The sequence below is a fragment of the Scleropages formosus genome, chromosome 10, assembly GCF_900964775.1.
Source record: "Scleropages formosus chromosome 10, fSclFor1.1, whole genome shotgun sequence".
Taxonomy (NCBI): domain Eukaryota; kingdom Metazoa; phylum Chordata; class Actinopteri; order Osteoglossiformes; family Osteoglossidae; genus Scleropages; species Scleropages formosus.
Window position 1 is genome coordinate 7,324,671 of NC_041815.1, and position 15,481 is coordinate 7,340,151.

At 41.7% G+C, this 15,481-nt stretch overlaps 1 protein-coding gene across 1 annotated transcript in view; it reads left to right on the forward strand.

Annotated features, from left to right (window-relative positions):
* Positions 1 to 15,103, forward strand: part of nectin1b (nectin cell adhesion molecule 1b) — a 142,344-nt gene extending 127,241 nt beyond the window's left edge. Inside the window, exons 7-9 of the mRNA XM_029255695.1 lie at positions 306 to 399; positions 3,945 to 4,025; positions 14,818 to 15,103. Of these exons, the coding sequence (XP_029111528.1) occupies positions 306 to 399; positions 3,945 to 4,025; positions 14,818 to 15,048 (406 nt within the window). The 3' untranslated portion in view covers positions 15,049 to 15,103. The remainder of the gene's footprint in view (positions 1 to 305; positions 400 to 3,944; positions 4,026 to 14,817) is intronic.
* Positions 15,104 to 15,481: the final 378 nt, after the last annotated feature.

A 15,481-nucleotide genomic window follows, 5' to 3' on the forward strand; every position in this document is an offset into this window, starting at 1 on the left:
TCGCCTAGGAGGAAGTGTCAAGCGAACGGCTCCGGCGCTGCTGAGAGCCAGACCCGAGCTCCCCCCGCCCACTGCTGCTCCTGTGTGGGTTTGCGGCCCGCTGGCACGGTCGCGCTCCACACTGCCTCTTCTCTGCCCGTGCCATTCGCCACTTGTAAATGGCAGCCCGTTATTATATATGTCCACTTGGTCAATTTTAAAAAATACCTAGAAGCACCAAACTATTACAGCATGTGTTTGCTGTGAATGCCAAACATTCGCTGTGTGCTAACGTGCTGTGCGCCCCCACCACCTCGACTCAACAGGACAGACCTCCCGCCGGCTCACAAACCAGCCCCACCTCCACCGCAGAAGAAGACCAGCGACTCAAAGACCCACCTGACATCTGATGACATACAGGTAAGACGTCCTTCTTTCGAAGTGCGGTGCAGATCAACTGTACTTTTATAGGTTGTCTCTTGCAACTATCCATCTGCTTCCCCGTTTGCTAAATCATCTGCATTTTAGACTGCAGAAGCAGGGCTATATTTAACCATGGAAACACTCGCAATTGTAGCGGAGGCGAGGATCATAGCTTGATCCGGTACAGCATCTCTGATGCATTGCTTAGCCAAGTATGAAATCCTCTCTCCTTCTCGAACATCCTATGACACTCACAAACATCACTAAGGGTGATAAAGATGCCGCAGTGGAACTTTTACAGCGGAGTCGTCATAAAGGCTCACTGCTGCCTGCATTGCACGCAAAGTTGAATTTACTGAAAGGACAGTAAATTCTGTGCACCGCAGTTTCTTGCTCCGTCTGCGTGTAATATTCAGCTCAGCAGCATAAAACACGACAAAATTAATACACCTTACAAACCGACGTTTAACTTTGAACGTGCCTTGCTCGAGGAAGACGGCGTTCCGTTTCCTTCAGTGATATTTTTAAGAGCTCGAATTGAACAAGATGCTCATTTGTTCTTCAGAGATTTCTCTGCCTCTTCTGCTGGGTTGACAACTTGGTGATATGTTTAAAACCTGTTTTTTTGGCTCCCTCTCAGTGGACATCTGCTTTTTCAGTGTAAAAATAAACCACGGACGCCGCGCTTCGAGCCTGTTTTGAGTTAGGACAACTCTCCAGAGGTCGGTGCAAAAGTAAAAGGCATCTATCAGTCTCAGCTGGCAGGAAACACATGGAAACATTGATGATAATCGCAAACAAGTTCCATTTCGGATTTGCCTGGGTTCTTTTCTTTGATTTACCCAATCAAGTAGGCTACATAAATCTGCCTTTGGAGATGAGGAAACAGAAACAGAATCAATTCTGTTTAATTTAGAGGAATGACATTCCTCTCAGATCGAATCAAAATTATTTAAACTGTATTTTGAGTTAAACTGCCCTGTCGGTGCTGATCTTTATCCATAAACTAAATGGGGGGAACAGCTTGAATAATGTTTTTGGGGATTCTGGTGTTGTCGTTCGCCTCTTTTTGTCCTTTTGCCGCTTGCTACATGGTGGCAGGACTTTTTTTTTGGCTGACGAGACAGTACCCTGTGTGACACAGTCAAACGGAAGGTGAAGAGCGAGCAGCTCTGCGAGAAGACACGGTTTTCGATGACTGCGGCATGAAAAGTGACGCCTAAAGGAGAACGGCCTCCCAGAATCGTGGAATTTTTAACAGGGCCGTTGGCATTGAACGTAAATGCTTCTCATGCATTCAGCCACGTGTCTCAGTGCACCTTTAAATTCTTATGTCCTTATCGCTGCATTTTTTTTTTTTTTTGCATATGCAGCAGCTGCAATTTACACAAAGCTCTTTAATTCCATGAGTGCTGTGTACTTTTCTCCATTTCCTTCACAGTCGGAGGTATTCCTGCCCTAGAAATGTATTTCCCACTGCCCTTCCCCATGCTTCATTATGCTCTGTTGCATACTTTTGTCTCCCTCTTTGATACGGAAGTGGAAGGAGATTAGCCACCAACCAAGACCGTATCTTGCACACCAGCAGGCAAAACGGCAAAATCAAGGAAAATCAGTTTCCTAGAATTCAGCAAAACCTAGTGACGATCTGTTTTTTTTTTCAAAGTGCAGTACAGAGGACCCCTTTGGGAGAACAAGAGTCCCTCAGCAGGCCTGGGTTCGAATCAGCTGGGGTATCTCAGTGGACCGACCGCTACATCAGTGCCCTCTATGGATGTTTCGCCATGTCACACTCTTCCCCTTTCATCTAGTGCCAGTCCATTTAGGTGCAATGTGACATGAAGCCTTTGGCTGACAGTGTATATCAGAGGAGCCTGAGCACACGCACACACACACGCACACACACACACGTACTGGGAGGGGTTCCCAAAAGCTGAGCGTAGGAGACATCTAGAAATAACTGCAATCAAAGCTGAAAGGAGGGCAGAAAGATACCCTCGACAGCAGCGCGAACAGAAAATGCGATTACGCCGGGAACCTGCGGAACTGCAGCGCAGTCGGAAACACACTGTCTACACCGGAGTAATCTTCATGTACCAACTAATCTTACGGCACTGTACTTTCTGTTCCGTGCGAATCACATTTTTGTAGCGCGTAAATATACCGTTCGCAAAGTGGAAGTCTGCTGCTCCTTTGTTGACAATCTCTGTTTAAAAGGCACATTTAGGGGGGATTATCCGTCGTTTAAACATCTCGGTGGAGTCTCAGTGAGCCCCCCTCGGAGCGGAGCGAACAGATAGAGTTTAAGCCTCTGAAAACAAAAAGTGCTTTTCTTTTTTTTAATTCTTCTCCAAGAAAAATATAATGCGATGCTGTTATCACTTCTCATAAAAATCAGTGGTTTATTTAGGCCCACAGTGTTTATTTGTTTATTTATTTTGCCTCTGATGCAATTTGAAGGAATTTCGAGATATTCTTTGTGCCCAAGGCATCCTTGGCTTTGTCAGCAAAGGGCTGCGTGCTCTTCCACCACTATCAAAGAGACAGCATTGGCTGACTTTGCGAGGCAGTGTCAGCGCGTGGAGGCAATGTTTTCTGAAGGCCGTGGTAAAAAATTGCACACCGTGAGTGGTAAACCCAAATGGTTAATGTAAGGGCTTCCCGAGTACAACCAGCCATGTCATTTAGGGGGTTCTTCAAGCACTCCAAACACTGGCCTGGTTCTGATTGATGAGGGCTGACTATTATTTGGGACCTTCTAATTGTTTCTAAACCACCTCCATGCTCTTATTGTGGTTGGATTTCCTTTTGTAAGAACTGTTGGCATTGAGCAATAATCCAGTTTAATCCTAACAGCTTGCATTTAGATGTGAGTAAACACACAGTGCAAAGACATTAGCCACATTACAGAATTAATTACCAAATGCAAAACCAGATTTTTTTCTTGTGTATTTAGTGCAAACACTTTGGTTACCGTTGCCTAAACATGTCATTTTGCCTCGCAATAAGGAAGTGGCAGTGGCTGTGCCGCAGCAATAAAAATGTGACAATAAAACACAACCCAGTAGACTCTTTATGAAAAAATGTATACACCTCCACAGACACAGCATGCTTTTCCTTTACTGTATGCTTTTTATTAGTAGCAGCAGCAACATTGGGTCAGAGCAGCATAAGAAATAAAATAGAAACATGCAAACGGTACAACCAAATACCAACCAAACTGCAAAATTTCAAAAATGTGATCAAGTACCATTGTCCAAGAAGTCCAGTATTCAAGTAGCTGTCCAGCATTCACGTGAATTTATTGTACAGATTAAATTTCAATTTTCTGTTCTATTATCTTTTAAATTAGTCTTGAAGTACACTGGAATGGTAATAGCAGCTGTGATATCAAGTCAAGTGTTGAGCTTGAATCAAAGCTGCAGCTTGGTTTGCAAGAACTCTGCCGGTCCTAGGGGAAAGGGTGGGTCTCTGCAAAGCTGCCAGGAGCTGGGAGGTACCTTCACATGATCACACCTGACCTGCTCCTTGTGTTCACACAGGTGGTCCACCTGGACAAGGAGGATGAGATGCAGAAACTGCCACTCCAACCCCCTTACTACGACATGGCTCCATCTGAGGCGGTGAGTAGCGTTGCCGTGTGGCCCCATCTTGAAGCAGTTTTCCGGGGTTCTGATCGTTAGCAACCATCAATGACACCAAAAATCAGGAGAAAATATATAGGCATTTGTCAGCGCTGATCGATATCCTTCCACAGCATGTACCACTAGAGAATTTAAAGTAACAAATCAATTGGGAAAACAGCACAGGGCTCAAACATCCCCTGTGTGCACTGAGGTGAAATGGTGCTGAGAAACCCAGGACCACGAGTTAAGCACATGATTACATGTAGATTGTCCAGTCCAAAGGTTCGCAGCAGGGCTTGACCCCCCTCCTCTTGAATTGCACAGATCGTTTTAGGAAACACTTCTCATGAATGGTTTGCTTGTTATTTTGAATATCACCGGTAACAGCTGTATGTGTAATTCTGGGGTAGTGAGGGAAGTCATTGTTCTTTCTGTATGGAAAACTGTCAGGCTTTTCACAGCTAAACCGTGCCCAAGTGAAGACATAACTGAGATTTCAGAACATAACTTGCCATGTAAGTTAAACTGAAGAGGGTTATTTTTCAGAGTGCGCAAACAATGTTTACACTGTTCCAGCCCTTTTGGCCAGATTTTATCTGATTTTATATTTTATTTGTTTAGGTACTCTGGGATAATTTCCCTAAATTTAATTCATGCACACATTCATGGTATAGTGCAATTACATAAACATGAGAAAAGTTTTGAATTTTCTGACCAGGAATGTAAGTATAGCCCATAAAATAAATCTCTGGCTGCATGTAAATAATAGTGTTTTCCATGGTTTACATTTTTACAATACGGTATAATTTTATTGAGATGCCGTCACCAGAACACATGTAATTAACTGTAGGCAAAAAGCTTCAGGATCTGGTGAAAAGAAACCATCCACATCCCCCGGAGAACAATGAGTAGACTCGCACCGAAGTGGACCACACAGAGACTCAAACAGTGGGGAAAAAGAAATGCACAGGAGTGCCAAGTGCACACACACACACACACACACACACACACACACACACACACACACACACACACACACACTGGGGAGATACTCTTCGCAGCACCCAGTGTTATAAGGACAATGTTTTCTCTGGGTCTGTTCTTGCACCCCCATCTCTGACTGTGCTTCGCTGTCATTGCTCATTTGTTGGAGTGTGTTTGCAGACATTTAGTTCAGAGGAACTGGAGTGACACCAGTGCCTCCCCTCCCACATCCCCAATGTACTCAGTGCTCCTGACACTCATCTGCCCACCACAAACATTCGGTTCTAGACAGGAACCTTTTTTCTCTTCACTGACAAGGTTAGATTTCATGTTTCAGGTAGTTTTCATTGTATGTCACTATGTCTGTTTTAATGCATTCATAACCACGCATGCCAGTACTGAATACCATAACGGGTCCTGGCAGTTCATGTCGGATACTATAACCTGCAATGAAGCATGAGAGTAAGAGTTTATGAATTCTTATGAAATGCCTTTGATCACCTGCTCTGAGTTGCTATAACATGTTCATGCAATATTATGAAGGAGTAAACATGGTTACTTCAAGGTAAGCATTACCATGTTTTCATAAAAAAATAACAATAATAATAATAATTTATAGCTTGAAGCTTTTAAATCTAAATCTTTATTTGCTGTCATTTCTTATGGCTCTTGAATTATACAGTCATAGTAGGGAGTAGAAGAATTTGAAGTTTTTCCACTTTTGTACCTTCGCAAATGTCCTTATTCTCTCCGGGTGGACAAACGTTGTGCTTTCAGCAGCCACGCTCAGGTGCATCTGAGCCTTGGTCCCGCAGCAGGCAGTGTTTACGTTACGCTCTTGTCTCCTCAAAGGCCCATCCTGGAAGCGTTCCACCGCTCAGATCTGAAAATGTTCAGAAGTGCCATTTGCTGCATGGAAGAAGAAAGAAAATTGTATTACCGCAGTCGGCATAGCAGCACAGATGATCGTTTCATAAGCGAACAGGATTGATTTTTGAAAACGTTAAGTGACTTTCACAAAACCTTAGAAAAGCAATTTCAAATCTATTGCCTGCATCGCACAATATGGAAGTTTCCTTGTTTAGGATCGAACCGCAGACTTATAAGCGGCAGCTCAGCTAAAAATGAAGGGTAATCCAATTTCTTGTTAGTATGAAAACCAACCACTTTGAAACCACAAAAGGTATGTGTTTATACAATGTAATTCCCTAGGTAACTAGCTGAATAAAAACCAACCTATCAAAGATTCGAAAAGCTGATATTATGACACACTTGCTGCAGATGATAAAAAAAAAGGCCCACGGTTATGCATTCTTCAGTACTCTAGGTCTTTCATTCAGGGTGTTATGGAGAAAGCCATGCCTGCAGATTTCATCCAGGGCCATCTGACCTGAATGATTTATCCAGTAAGCAAGTGGAGCCATAAACTTAATTTTCAAAACACGCGTGGCTGCCAAGGTTATCAAAGATGTTTGGCTTTTCAAGTCGCAAATGCCAAATAGAAAGGAAACATACATTGTCATTAAAGCAGGCCTGCCTGAGGAGATTGCTTGACTGCCAAAGGATGCAGGCAATAAATGAAGCCAGAGACCAAGCAACTCTGCAGGACTTAGGCACCAATCTCAGGAGGAGGCGTTGCTACTCAGTAGTTGGCGTGGCAAGTCCTTAACTCCGGAGCTCCTTATTTGATTCATCTGCTGTCATGAAGAAAGAGAGCAGGAGAGAAAAAAGAATGCATGCTTCTCGTGGTCCGTTTCGAGAAATAATATATGCCGTTGTTGAAAGAAGAATAGGCGTACGTTCAGTGTAGCAAAGAGGCAGGTTTGAATGCAGGCACGGTAATCAAAGTCAATTATCGGAAGGGCTCTGCCCTCAATTCAGTCTCAGAGAGAAAGGCATAATAGTGACCCAAGAGATTTCTTCTAGGCTTCACTATTTTTCTTTGACAATATTCCCATCACTCAGTCCCGCCTTTGTATTGCTTCTGAGACAGACAGATGAGGTAAGTTAGGAGTCACCCGTACTACTCTTCCTTTAACGTTCACACTTTGAAAGCATTTTGGGAAAATTTAACAATATGGGTGATATTTTGAACTCAAAAAACACCTTCAAGGCAGAGCCGGATCGGAAGCTCCGGAACCCATCGCTGCAGACTCAAACAAGAAAAAGGAAAAAGCTTCGCTGGAGAAAGAAGTGTTTTTGGTGGCATTTAAGGTGGTGTCACCGAAGGACCTCAGCAGCTTTCTTTTGCGCCCTCTTTCTGTGCTTGGTGTCCCTTGAAGGGTCCTTAGAGCTTCCTCAAGAATGAGGGCCACAGTTCTGTGGTGGTCATTTTCTCCGTTCGTACACATTGCTGCACTTTGGGCATTTCCTGTACAATTTAAGTGCTAATTTTGGGAGGGACAGTTGTCCGTGACTTTGCCATGTGACCTTTATTAGTTGAAAATATATGATTATGGCATAAAGAAGGCAAATTATTATTTTGTTCATTTTTTTTTAGTCATTCAAATATTATTTCCTCTTGATACATGTAAATATTATGCTAAATAAATTTTATTTCTTTTCATCCATGACAATTGACCCATGTCTCATTTGAAAAGTGCTTGGATCTTTAAGTTTTCTTGTTTGATTTTTTTTATCATTTTTGACTGATTAAGTCTTTTTTACTCCATTAATTAACCTTGATGTGTGCAGTTTTTATTCAAACACTCAAGAATATACTATGGACAATGAAAGCAAAAAACTGTTTATATATATGTTGATTGACTATCTGTCTTTGTATACGCAGCCTTTGATTTATTATGTTGTACATCTAATCTTCATCGTCTTCATCTTGGTAATGAATTATTTTCCATTTTGGTAATGCGTTTTTTTTTTTTCATAATTTTCCACCATTTCCTTCATAAATCCTTCATCATATAATCCTTCCCAATCATCTTACTCTTTTCAGTCTTCCTATGGTGGCATACCACTAAAAAAGTAGCCTACAAGTCTTCCATTTGCAAGTTCCATAGGCTCTTTCCCATTCTCTTTCTCTCTCGCTCTCTCTCTCTTCCCACCCCCATTCTCTCCCTCTCTCTCTGTCCAAGCTTTCTTTCCATTATTCCATCCGCTTGGCCTCAGCGCTACTCCATCTCCTCACTAAGCTCTTCCCTGTCTCGCCTTCAGAACTCTGGCCACAAGGACTTCGACGTCCAGTATGCTGAACTGGACACCACGGCCCTGGCCTCCTCGCCCAACCCCCGAGGCCCTGTGCAGCCACCAGGCGGCGACCTGGTCGAGTATGCAACCATCCAGCCTAGCTCTCACTAGCGCATGCCACTGTAGGCCTTTTTCCCTCAGACCCCCGGCCTCAAGGTACACACACTGGCACACCCCCAAAACCTGCTGTGGCTAATGTCTGTATAACCCACCTACCCGCCCACCAGCTTTGTCACCAAACCCCCAGCTACAGTCACCTACTCACCTTCTGCTGTGCTGCTTCCTGCCCATTCTGACCTGCCCGATCTGTCACTGTCTCTGCTCTGCCGCCTGACTGCACTCCACTGAGGTGTTCAGAGTTCTCATTATTATAATGATTCCAGGTACAGCGTTTCCTGGTGACCTGACACGCCTTATTATTTCCTAATCTGGAGAATCTGTCAACAATAACGTGCTGTAATGTCCTAAATAAGACATCAGCATTTTTGAAAAATAATTGTAATATGCAGCATAGTACCAATAGCTCACCAATGTAAATCTTCTTACTTATCTTCCAGAAGGAATAAGGATTCCCGGCGACAAACTGTCACAGCTGATAATCTTTTTAATGCTATTTAATAGCTAATTTTTTACAGCCGTTCTAGTCATCACACCGGTACCAATGCTGTTTACTTTAACACTGTTTAATGGAGTGCAGTTTGTCTGAAAGCCACTGTCCACTTTGGTTCTGCATGCTGTGAACCCTGGGAAAAGAGCAGCAGTGTGGCAGAGGACATACACACACAGAAGCCACAACCTTAAAGTCACTCGCTTGTCCTTAAGGGGCATCAGCATTATCTGCATGATTGTGAGGCAGGGGGCCATCTCTAGTCGTATTTAAGAACAGTGTTCTGGACATCAGAAGGTTAAGACAAAAAAGCAGATGTAAAAAGTTTATTTTTAAAAACTGTAATGTACTCAGTTTTAAAGACTGAAGGACTGCATTATCTGGTTTCTGTTTTTGAATACACCAGCACATTTACTTAAGATAATTTGTAATTTTAAAACCCATTGGTTAAAATAACACAGTTTAAACCCTTTTGATTTGTTGTATATAACAAGCAATGCAAACATTATAAGAAAAATAGCCTTAACCATAATAACAGTTTAAATTAAAAAAAAAAAAATTTAAATTTAAGGCCAGGAAATCTAAGTATTTGTTCTTTTAAAATGGTTCAGGTTCATTTCGGTTTAAATGTTTTTGTTGGAGCATGTTGGTTTGCAGTTTAAGCGGGGACCAGATGTTTGGCCACCAGAGAGGGCAAATTTGTCAAGAAGCTTTTCTTTTTTCATTTGGACTGCTTCGCAACAAAGAGGTGCAGGAAGCCAATAGCTTGAGGAATTGGATGCCATCATCAGGTCCAAGATAGACACGAGCTTGAAAGAGAAAAATGGGAAATGGGAAAGGGATTGAATGCTTTTTGTTTCCCCTTGAGAACTACTGCAACCCTCAATACCATTGTGCTCAGGTTGACTTTGCAGACAGTGACATGCATTTGGTAAAGTCAGACCTTACCTTATACTAGAGGTACAGTTCTAATCAGTGTCTCTTAAAAAAGAATTTTGAGAAGTGTTATGGGGTAGGTTCCAGACCACAACAATCCCGCACGGTACAAGCAGTTACTATGATGGACGAACGGTTGATGAATATGAATAACTTACACTCTAAGTGTTTTTTTTTTTTTTTTTTTTAATGACTGAATAGTCCGTGGTCCTTAAAGTAACACACAATCAATGCAGTAACCTGAGATATGTTAGTGAATTAAAAGTAGTAGGGCACCTATTTCTAACATGTGCTGTGTGTTTTTTTTTTTTTTTCTCAGCTTAGCATTTCTATTAGTAGTAATGTTGAGCTATAAGTCTAATTCTTAGTCCTGATACATTAGAAGAACATACAGGCATGAAACAACATGCACCATACACATATACAAATACACACACACACACAATGTCTGAAACCGCTTGCCCCAAGTAGGGTTGCAGGGAGCCGGAGGCTAACCCGGCAACACTGGGTGCAGGGCTGGGACACACCCAGGACGGGACGCCAATCTGTCGCAAGGCACCCCAAACGGCACCCCAGACCCACCAGAGAGCAGAATCTGGCTAAACCCTCAAAACATGACAGTGCAGGCTTTGCCTCCCAAGTTTCCCTGCAAGGTAAACAATTCACTTTGCAGAGTGGTGCTTTTCATGATACTCAGATCGCAGGTCTTTTCTCTTGGTCATAGTGACAAAGAAATCAAAGCATCAGTCACCCGCATGAAAATGGACAGGATTGTTGGAGAAAAGAGAAAATTACTTTGTCATTTATGTGGTATCCTTAAAAACAGCACTATTTATTTATTTATTTATTTATTTAGAGATTAAAGTCAACAAATCTGCATGATTATCACTTCTTTGTTGTTATGTATGAGGTTTCACACCGAAAAGGTTTACCACAGAAATGTGGAATTTACCCTTGGTGCTTAAAGAGGACCTCGTGAATGTGTGAGATGTTACAGTTTGCTGTTTAGAAATATCTAATGGCCTTTCAAAAAAAGGTGGGAATGGTGAACTTCATCCTGAACAATTTGATCTTGAACTCGAACGTGTTTGCTTGGCAGCATAACGGCAATGGACACGGCCTTTTAATTGCCTTGTTTTCATTTCAAGTCTTATGAGGGTATAAGCCGGTTACCCTTCAGACAATTGCTTAACCCGAATTGCTGCAGTAAAACTGTCACTTCGTATAACAATGTCAGCCAAACAGCAAAATAATAAGAGGGAGAAAAACAAATTACCGGGGCTTATTTTTCTATCACTCAGGTCAAAGAGCAATATAGTTTACATAGAGACAGGGTACTCATCAGGTAAGGGCCATGTTTTAAAGCTGGCAATGAACGATGAGCAAACACTCAGTGATTCATCCAAGCAACAAGGGGGCATGACCTTTCTGACAGGAAGTTCATGCAAAAAGACATTCTCTTCATAGCGCCACGCTAAGCACTGAAACCCCCATCTCGGCAGGGCATGTTTCCGGAGCCAAATGACATTTTGCGAAACACGTCCCAGCATTAATGGGTCCCCACATTGTGCTCCCACTGCACAACATCATAAAGAGAGCAGAAGGAAGGAAGTGCCACTGAATGATCTTATGAAAATGAGCGAAGCCTATTCATTTTTTATTGACATTAGCATCTCTTTGTTAATCAGAATGATTACTAAGGGAACATCACTGGCAATTTGTTTTGCAAATGGTGCAAATCTGGTGCTTAGATCAATCTTGCCTACTCTTTAGTTAACTGGGTGTCATCAAAACCTTCTTTGATAATGATTTTACACCTTCAGCCTGGAAATACTGCAGACAATATAGAGATAATGCACCATTTGACATAGGTATTGAGATATACCCTGAGTTACTCCGTGAAGATTTACCCGCCTGCGCGAATTGCTGTGCTTTGGTTTGGCGGAAAGTGTAAACTAAACAAAAAAATGTAATATAAAGTTTTATTTCAGTTGAACCAAAAGGATGTTCTAAAATTCAGATCGATGATAATACACTAAAAATACTTTTTTAGAGACAAGTTATATACCAAAACTGCTGTTTTGTATGTGAGCATATCACGAACTGATGCACACATTAATGAATACATAATTAAAATTAATTCACACACCATAGAAACTGATTTATCCTTAATCCGCATTCATTTTCATGTTTGTTTTAAAGAAAAAAAACTGCTCATTTGCAATATCTCACTCTGTTAAGTACTGACTCCAGCAGCAGACAGTCTATTCTCTATGGAGCCGACAACATGTTTGGTTTTGTTTGTACAGGATCACAGCTTCACCAGAAATTTCCTGTGTTTTCACACACTGCTTCAGAACACTTGTATTGATTCATTACTGTGGTAACTTAGCTGCGTTCTGTATAATCGTGCAGTGCACTCGCTGGGATCGCGTCCGTTCTAGGAGCAGCACACTTGAACTCTGAGAGTGTAGTCAGGGCTAGGAAAGCACTTGATTTTGAGTTGACAGGGATATGGCAGATGGTTATTTAAAGGAGAGGTGGGACAGGATGTCCTCATTTAAGCATATTTATTTTTGCACAGTTACTTCATAAAGGCAATGCAGTTTTAAATGCAACAGCAATTAGTTGCATCCTGTGAAGCAGTCTTCATATGAAAAGTAATCGTTTTATAGATGAGATGATTACCAATTTGAGTAAAGTGTTTGCTCTTAATGAATATCAAGTAAATCACATAGGGCAATTTTGTATTATTTTACAAGAAATTATTTTTGAATATTGTTTATTTGTTAGATTAGGTTGCTTGTATCTGTATTTTTTTTACTTCATTAAAAAGTTCCTGTGCACCTGAAGAGATTCATGTGTGAGATATTCGCAGAGAAAAAGTATGTTAAGAATGTACAACGCTATTAACTAAAAGTTATTCTGATAAATCTTTTACAAAATACAGATGACTGTGGGAAAAACTGACTAAAATATCTATTTTGCAGGTGGGAATTGAACCAACCTGTAATCCACAGCATTTAATAGTTTTGCAAACACTCTGACAGTTAAATTCAGCAAAGCAGCCACATCTAAAAGAGAAAGTCATTATTAGCCAGTGCTGTCAGCTAATTTATTAAGCGCCTGTAAACGTTTCAGCAAAATCTGGTTTGAAGTAATTAATTTCCTGACAGAAACACGGTTAACTCGGACCAATGTTCTTAGCTGGCGACATAAAAAAAAATAAACTTTTGACGAAAAGATCTTGTTACTAAAGTGATGGGGCCTACTTTATGCACTATATTATTTCAGTAATCTCAGCTCGGTGCAATGTTGTTCTCCTTGTGTTTACATAAGTTTTTTTTTTTTTTAAAATTCCAATTTACATAGTTTCAGAACTACATATTTTCCAGACTGCAAGTTTTTTTGGCAGTATGGATAATACTTACATGAAGTAATTGTTTTCCTAAGGCTTTTCTTTAATAAGCACAAAAAAATCACATAAAGCTCTTCTTCATTCATACCTATTCAATTCCCTGAAAGTAACATATATATGCAGATGTGCTATACAACTCTAGGCTTTATTATAAGTCTATTCATCTGCATTAAAAGTTTTGGACACATATTGTGAAAAATGGCTTTTTTTCTTTTTATGACACCACAGTGTCTAAAAGCTCATATTGTTTATCCTGGCTGGGCCACATGCATGATGATTCTTCCTCAAGCTTTCAAAGTTCTCCCTTGCTGTGCATCCATAATCGGCCTATCGTGAGGGCGTGCCTATCGTCTATGCCCCATTGTATCCCATCATTCCCCACTGTCCACATAAAAGCTGACCAGCTGTTTCCCGCGGGCTTCATATGGCTGCTGTACGCCACCTCTGACCACCACGCCATGCTCAGTGTGGGGATCCTCGTGATCGTAGACGTAAAGATGCTCGGAGCCAGCGCGTAAGTGCTCCATCACTTCACTTCAAGTCCCCTCCAGCCCCCATCTTTTTCCCATCATTTTTACTCCATTATGACACATTTCCCATGCCATTCCTACAACCACAGCCCAATCCACAGTGAACAGTGCAATGGTTGCCGTGTTGTAATTATTACACAAGCGTCTGTGTGATGGCACTTCAGCGACATGTGTGTCCATTAGCATTTCAAAGACCCTTCAGAAAGGGGAAACCAGGGGGGGTTGTCGCTTGAGGGCCACAAATATAGACGTGGCCCCAAATTAACCAAGTGACTCTGGCACAGCTTTTCTCTGACCTTGTTATGCCAAGTTCAGGAAGCATGTGATTGCGGGTGTAATTGCATCATGGTAACAAATCATTGAAGTATTGCTTCATTTGGCCCTGGCCAGATGTCACCTCACACCCACGTAGAGAAGGAAGCATGATCAGATCTTGTCTTTTGCTGCAGGTGTATGCCAATAATACACAGTGAATATGTTGTTTGCTCGTGCTGAGAAATTGTATTAACATCATTTATCTTTATTATTCATGCAGATAAAGTGGTATTTTTAAAAAATAGTGTCATTTTTAAAATAAAATGGTTGTATTATATAATAGTTGTTTTCTGAAGGAACAATACACCCAATTATACCTCAGTAAGAAAAGTTATTTTAATGAATGTAAGCAAGGTTTTATAATCGCAGTCAGTTCTCGCCATTGTAATTACAATTATAATGTTCTGAACACAATGTGTGCAGTTACTGTATATATCCAGCCACAGGATTACATACTAACCATTCTTAAAGTAAATCAATAATCTGCATGTGCTGCTTTAATGTGATGCCGTTTGAATATGTGTAATAGATGGTACCGCAGTAATGTCTTAAAGACTCCCATAAACACTGACGATCAGCTCATTGTTTATTATCAACTGTGAAAATTTGTGCGTCGTACTTCTGCTTTTTTCAAGTTTGGTACTTAGAAAACAGAACAGTATTATGCTGCTGTTCAAAAACTGAATGAGTGCAGTGGCACCGTACGTACGAACGGAACCGATATCCCTCATTTCCTTTTGTTATGGAGTCGCTCCGCTAGTCCGTTTCTGTGCCCTTCTTACTCTTGTGTTTTCACAGAACCACAGGAAGCGTCACAAAGAGCTATCAAACCCGGCTGACTCTGTGAACAGTCATCGGTCCCGACCCTGGGAGGTTCATCTGGAGCCTCGGCCTCCGCCGGCCCACCCCCCACTGGCCGTCTCGCCCCTCGGTCCTTGCGCACAGCCCCCCTCCAGCAGCCCCACATTACGGCCACCCGCCGCGAGCCTGCGGGTCCTCTACAGCTTCCCTCAGGACCAGCGCATCTAGCGTCGAGCATCCTCCGCGGTCGTGGCACGACACCCGGCTCTCTCCACACTTCTCCTTGACCACTCTTCACGTCAGCCTTGTCTTCCACTAGCTTTAGCTGTTCGAATTTTTCATTTGCCAAGTTTCCTTGTCCTCATGTACAAGACACACCCACTTGATGTCACTTGATTTTTCTATTGAATTCTTTGGTGTTTGCCACTTTTTAAATAACATTTGCGTATGTTGATTTTTTTCTTGTCATTGCTTGCATACGTGTGTTTGAGTGTGTGATTTTGAAAGTACTTTTTTGTTATCTTTGAAACTATAACCATGATGACACCTATGTGGTACTGCACAAAGGGAGCGATGATAGGATACTTAAATAGATATTTAGACATGTTCCTACCGTTATACCTTAATGGCATCATTTAAAAAAAATGACAAAACCGTTTCT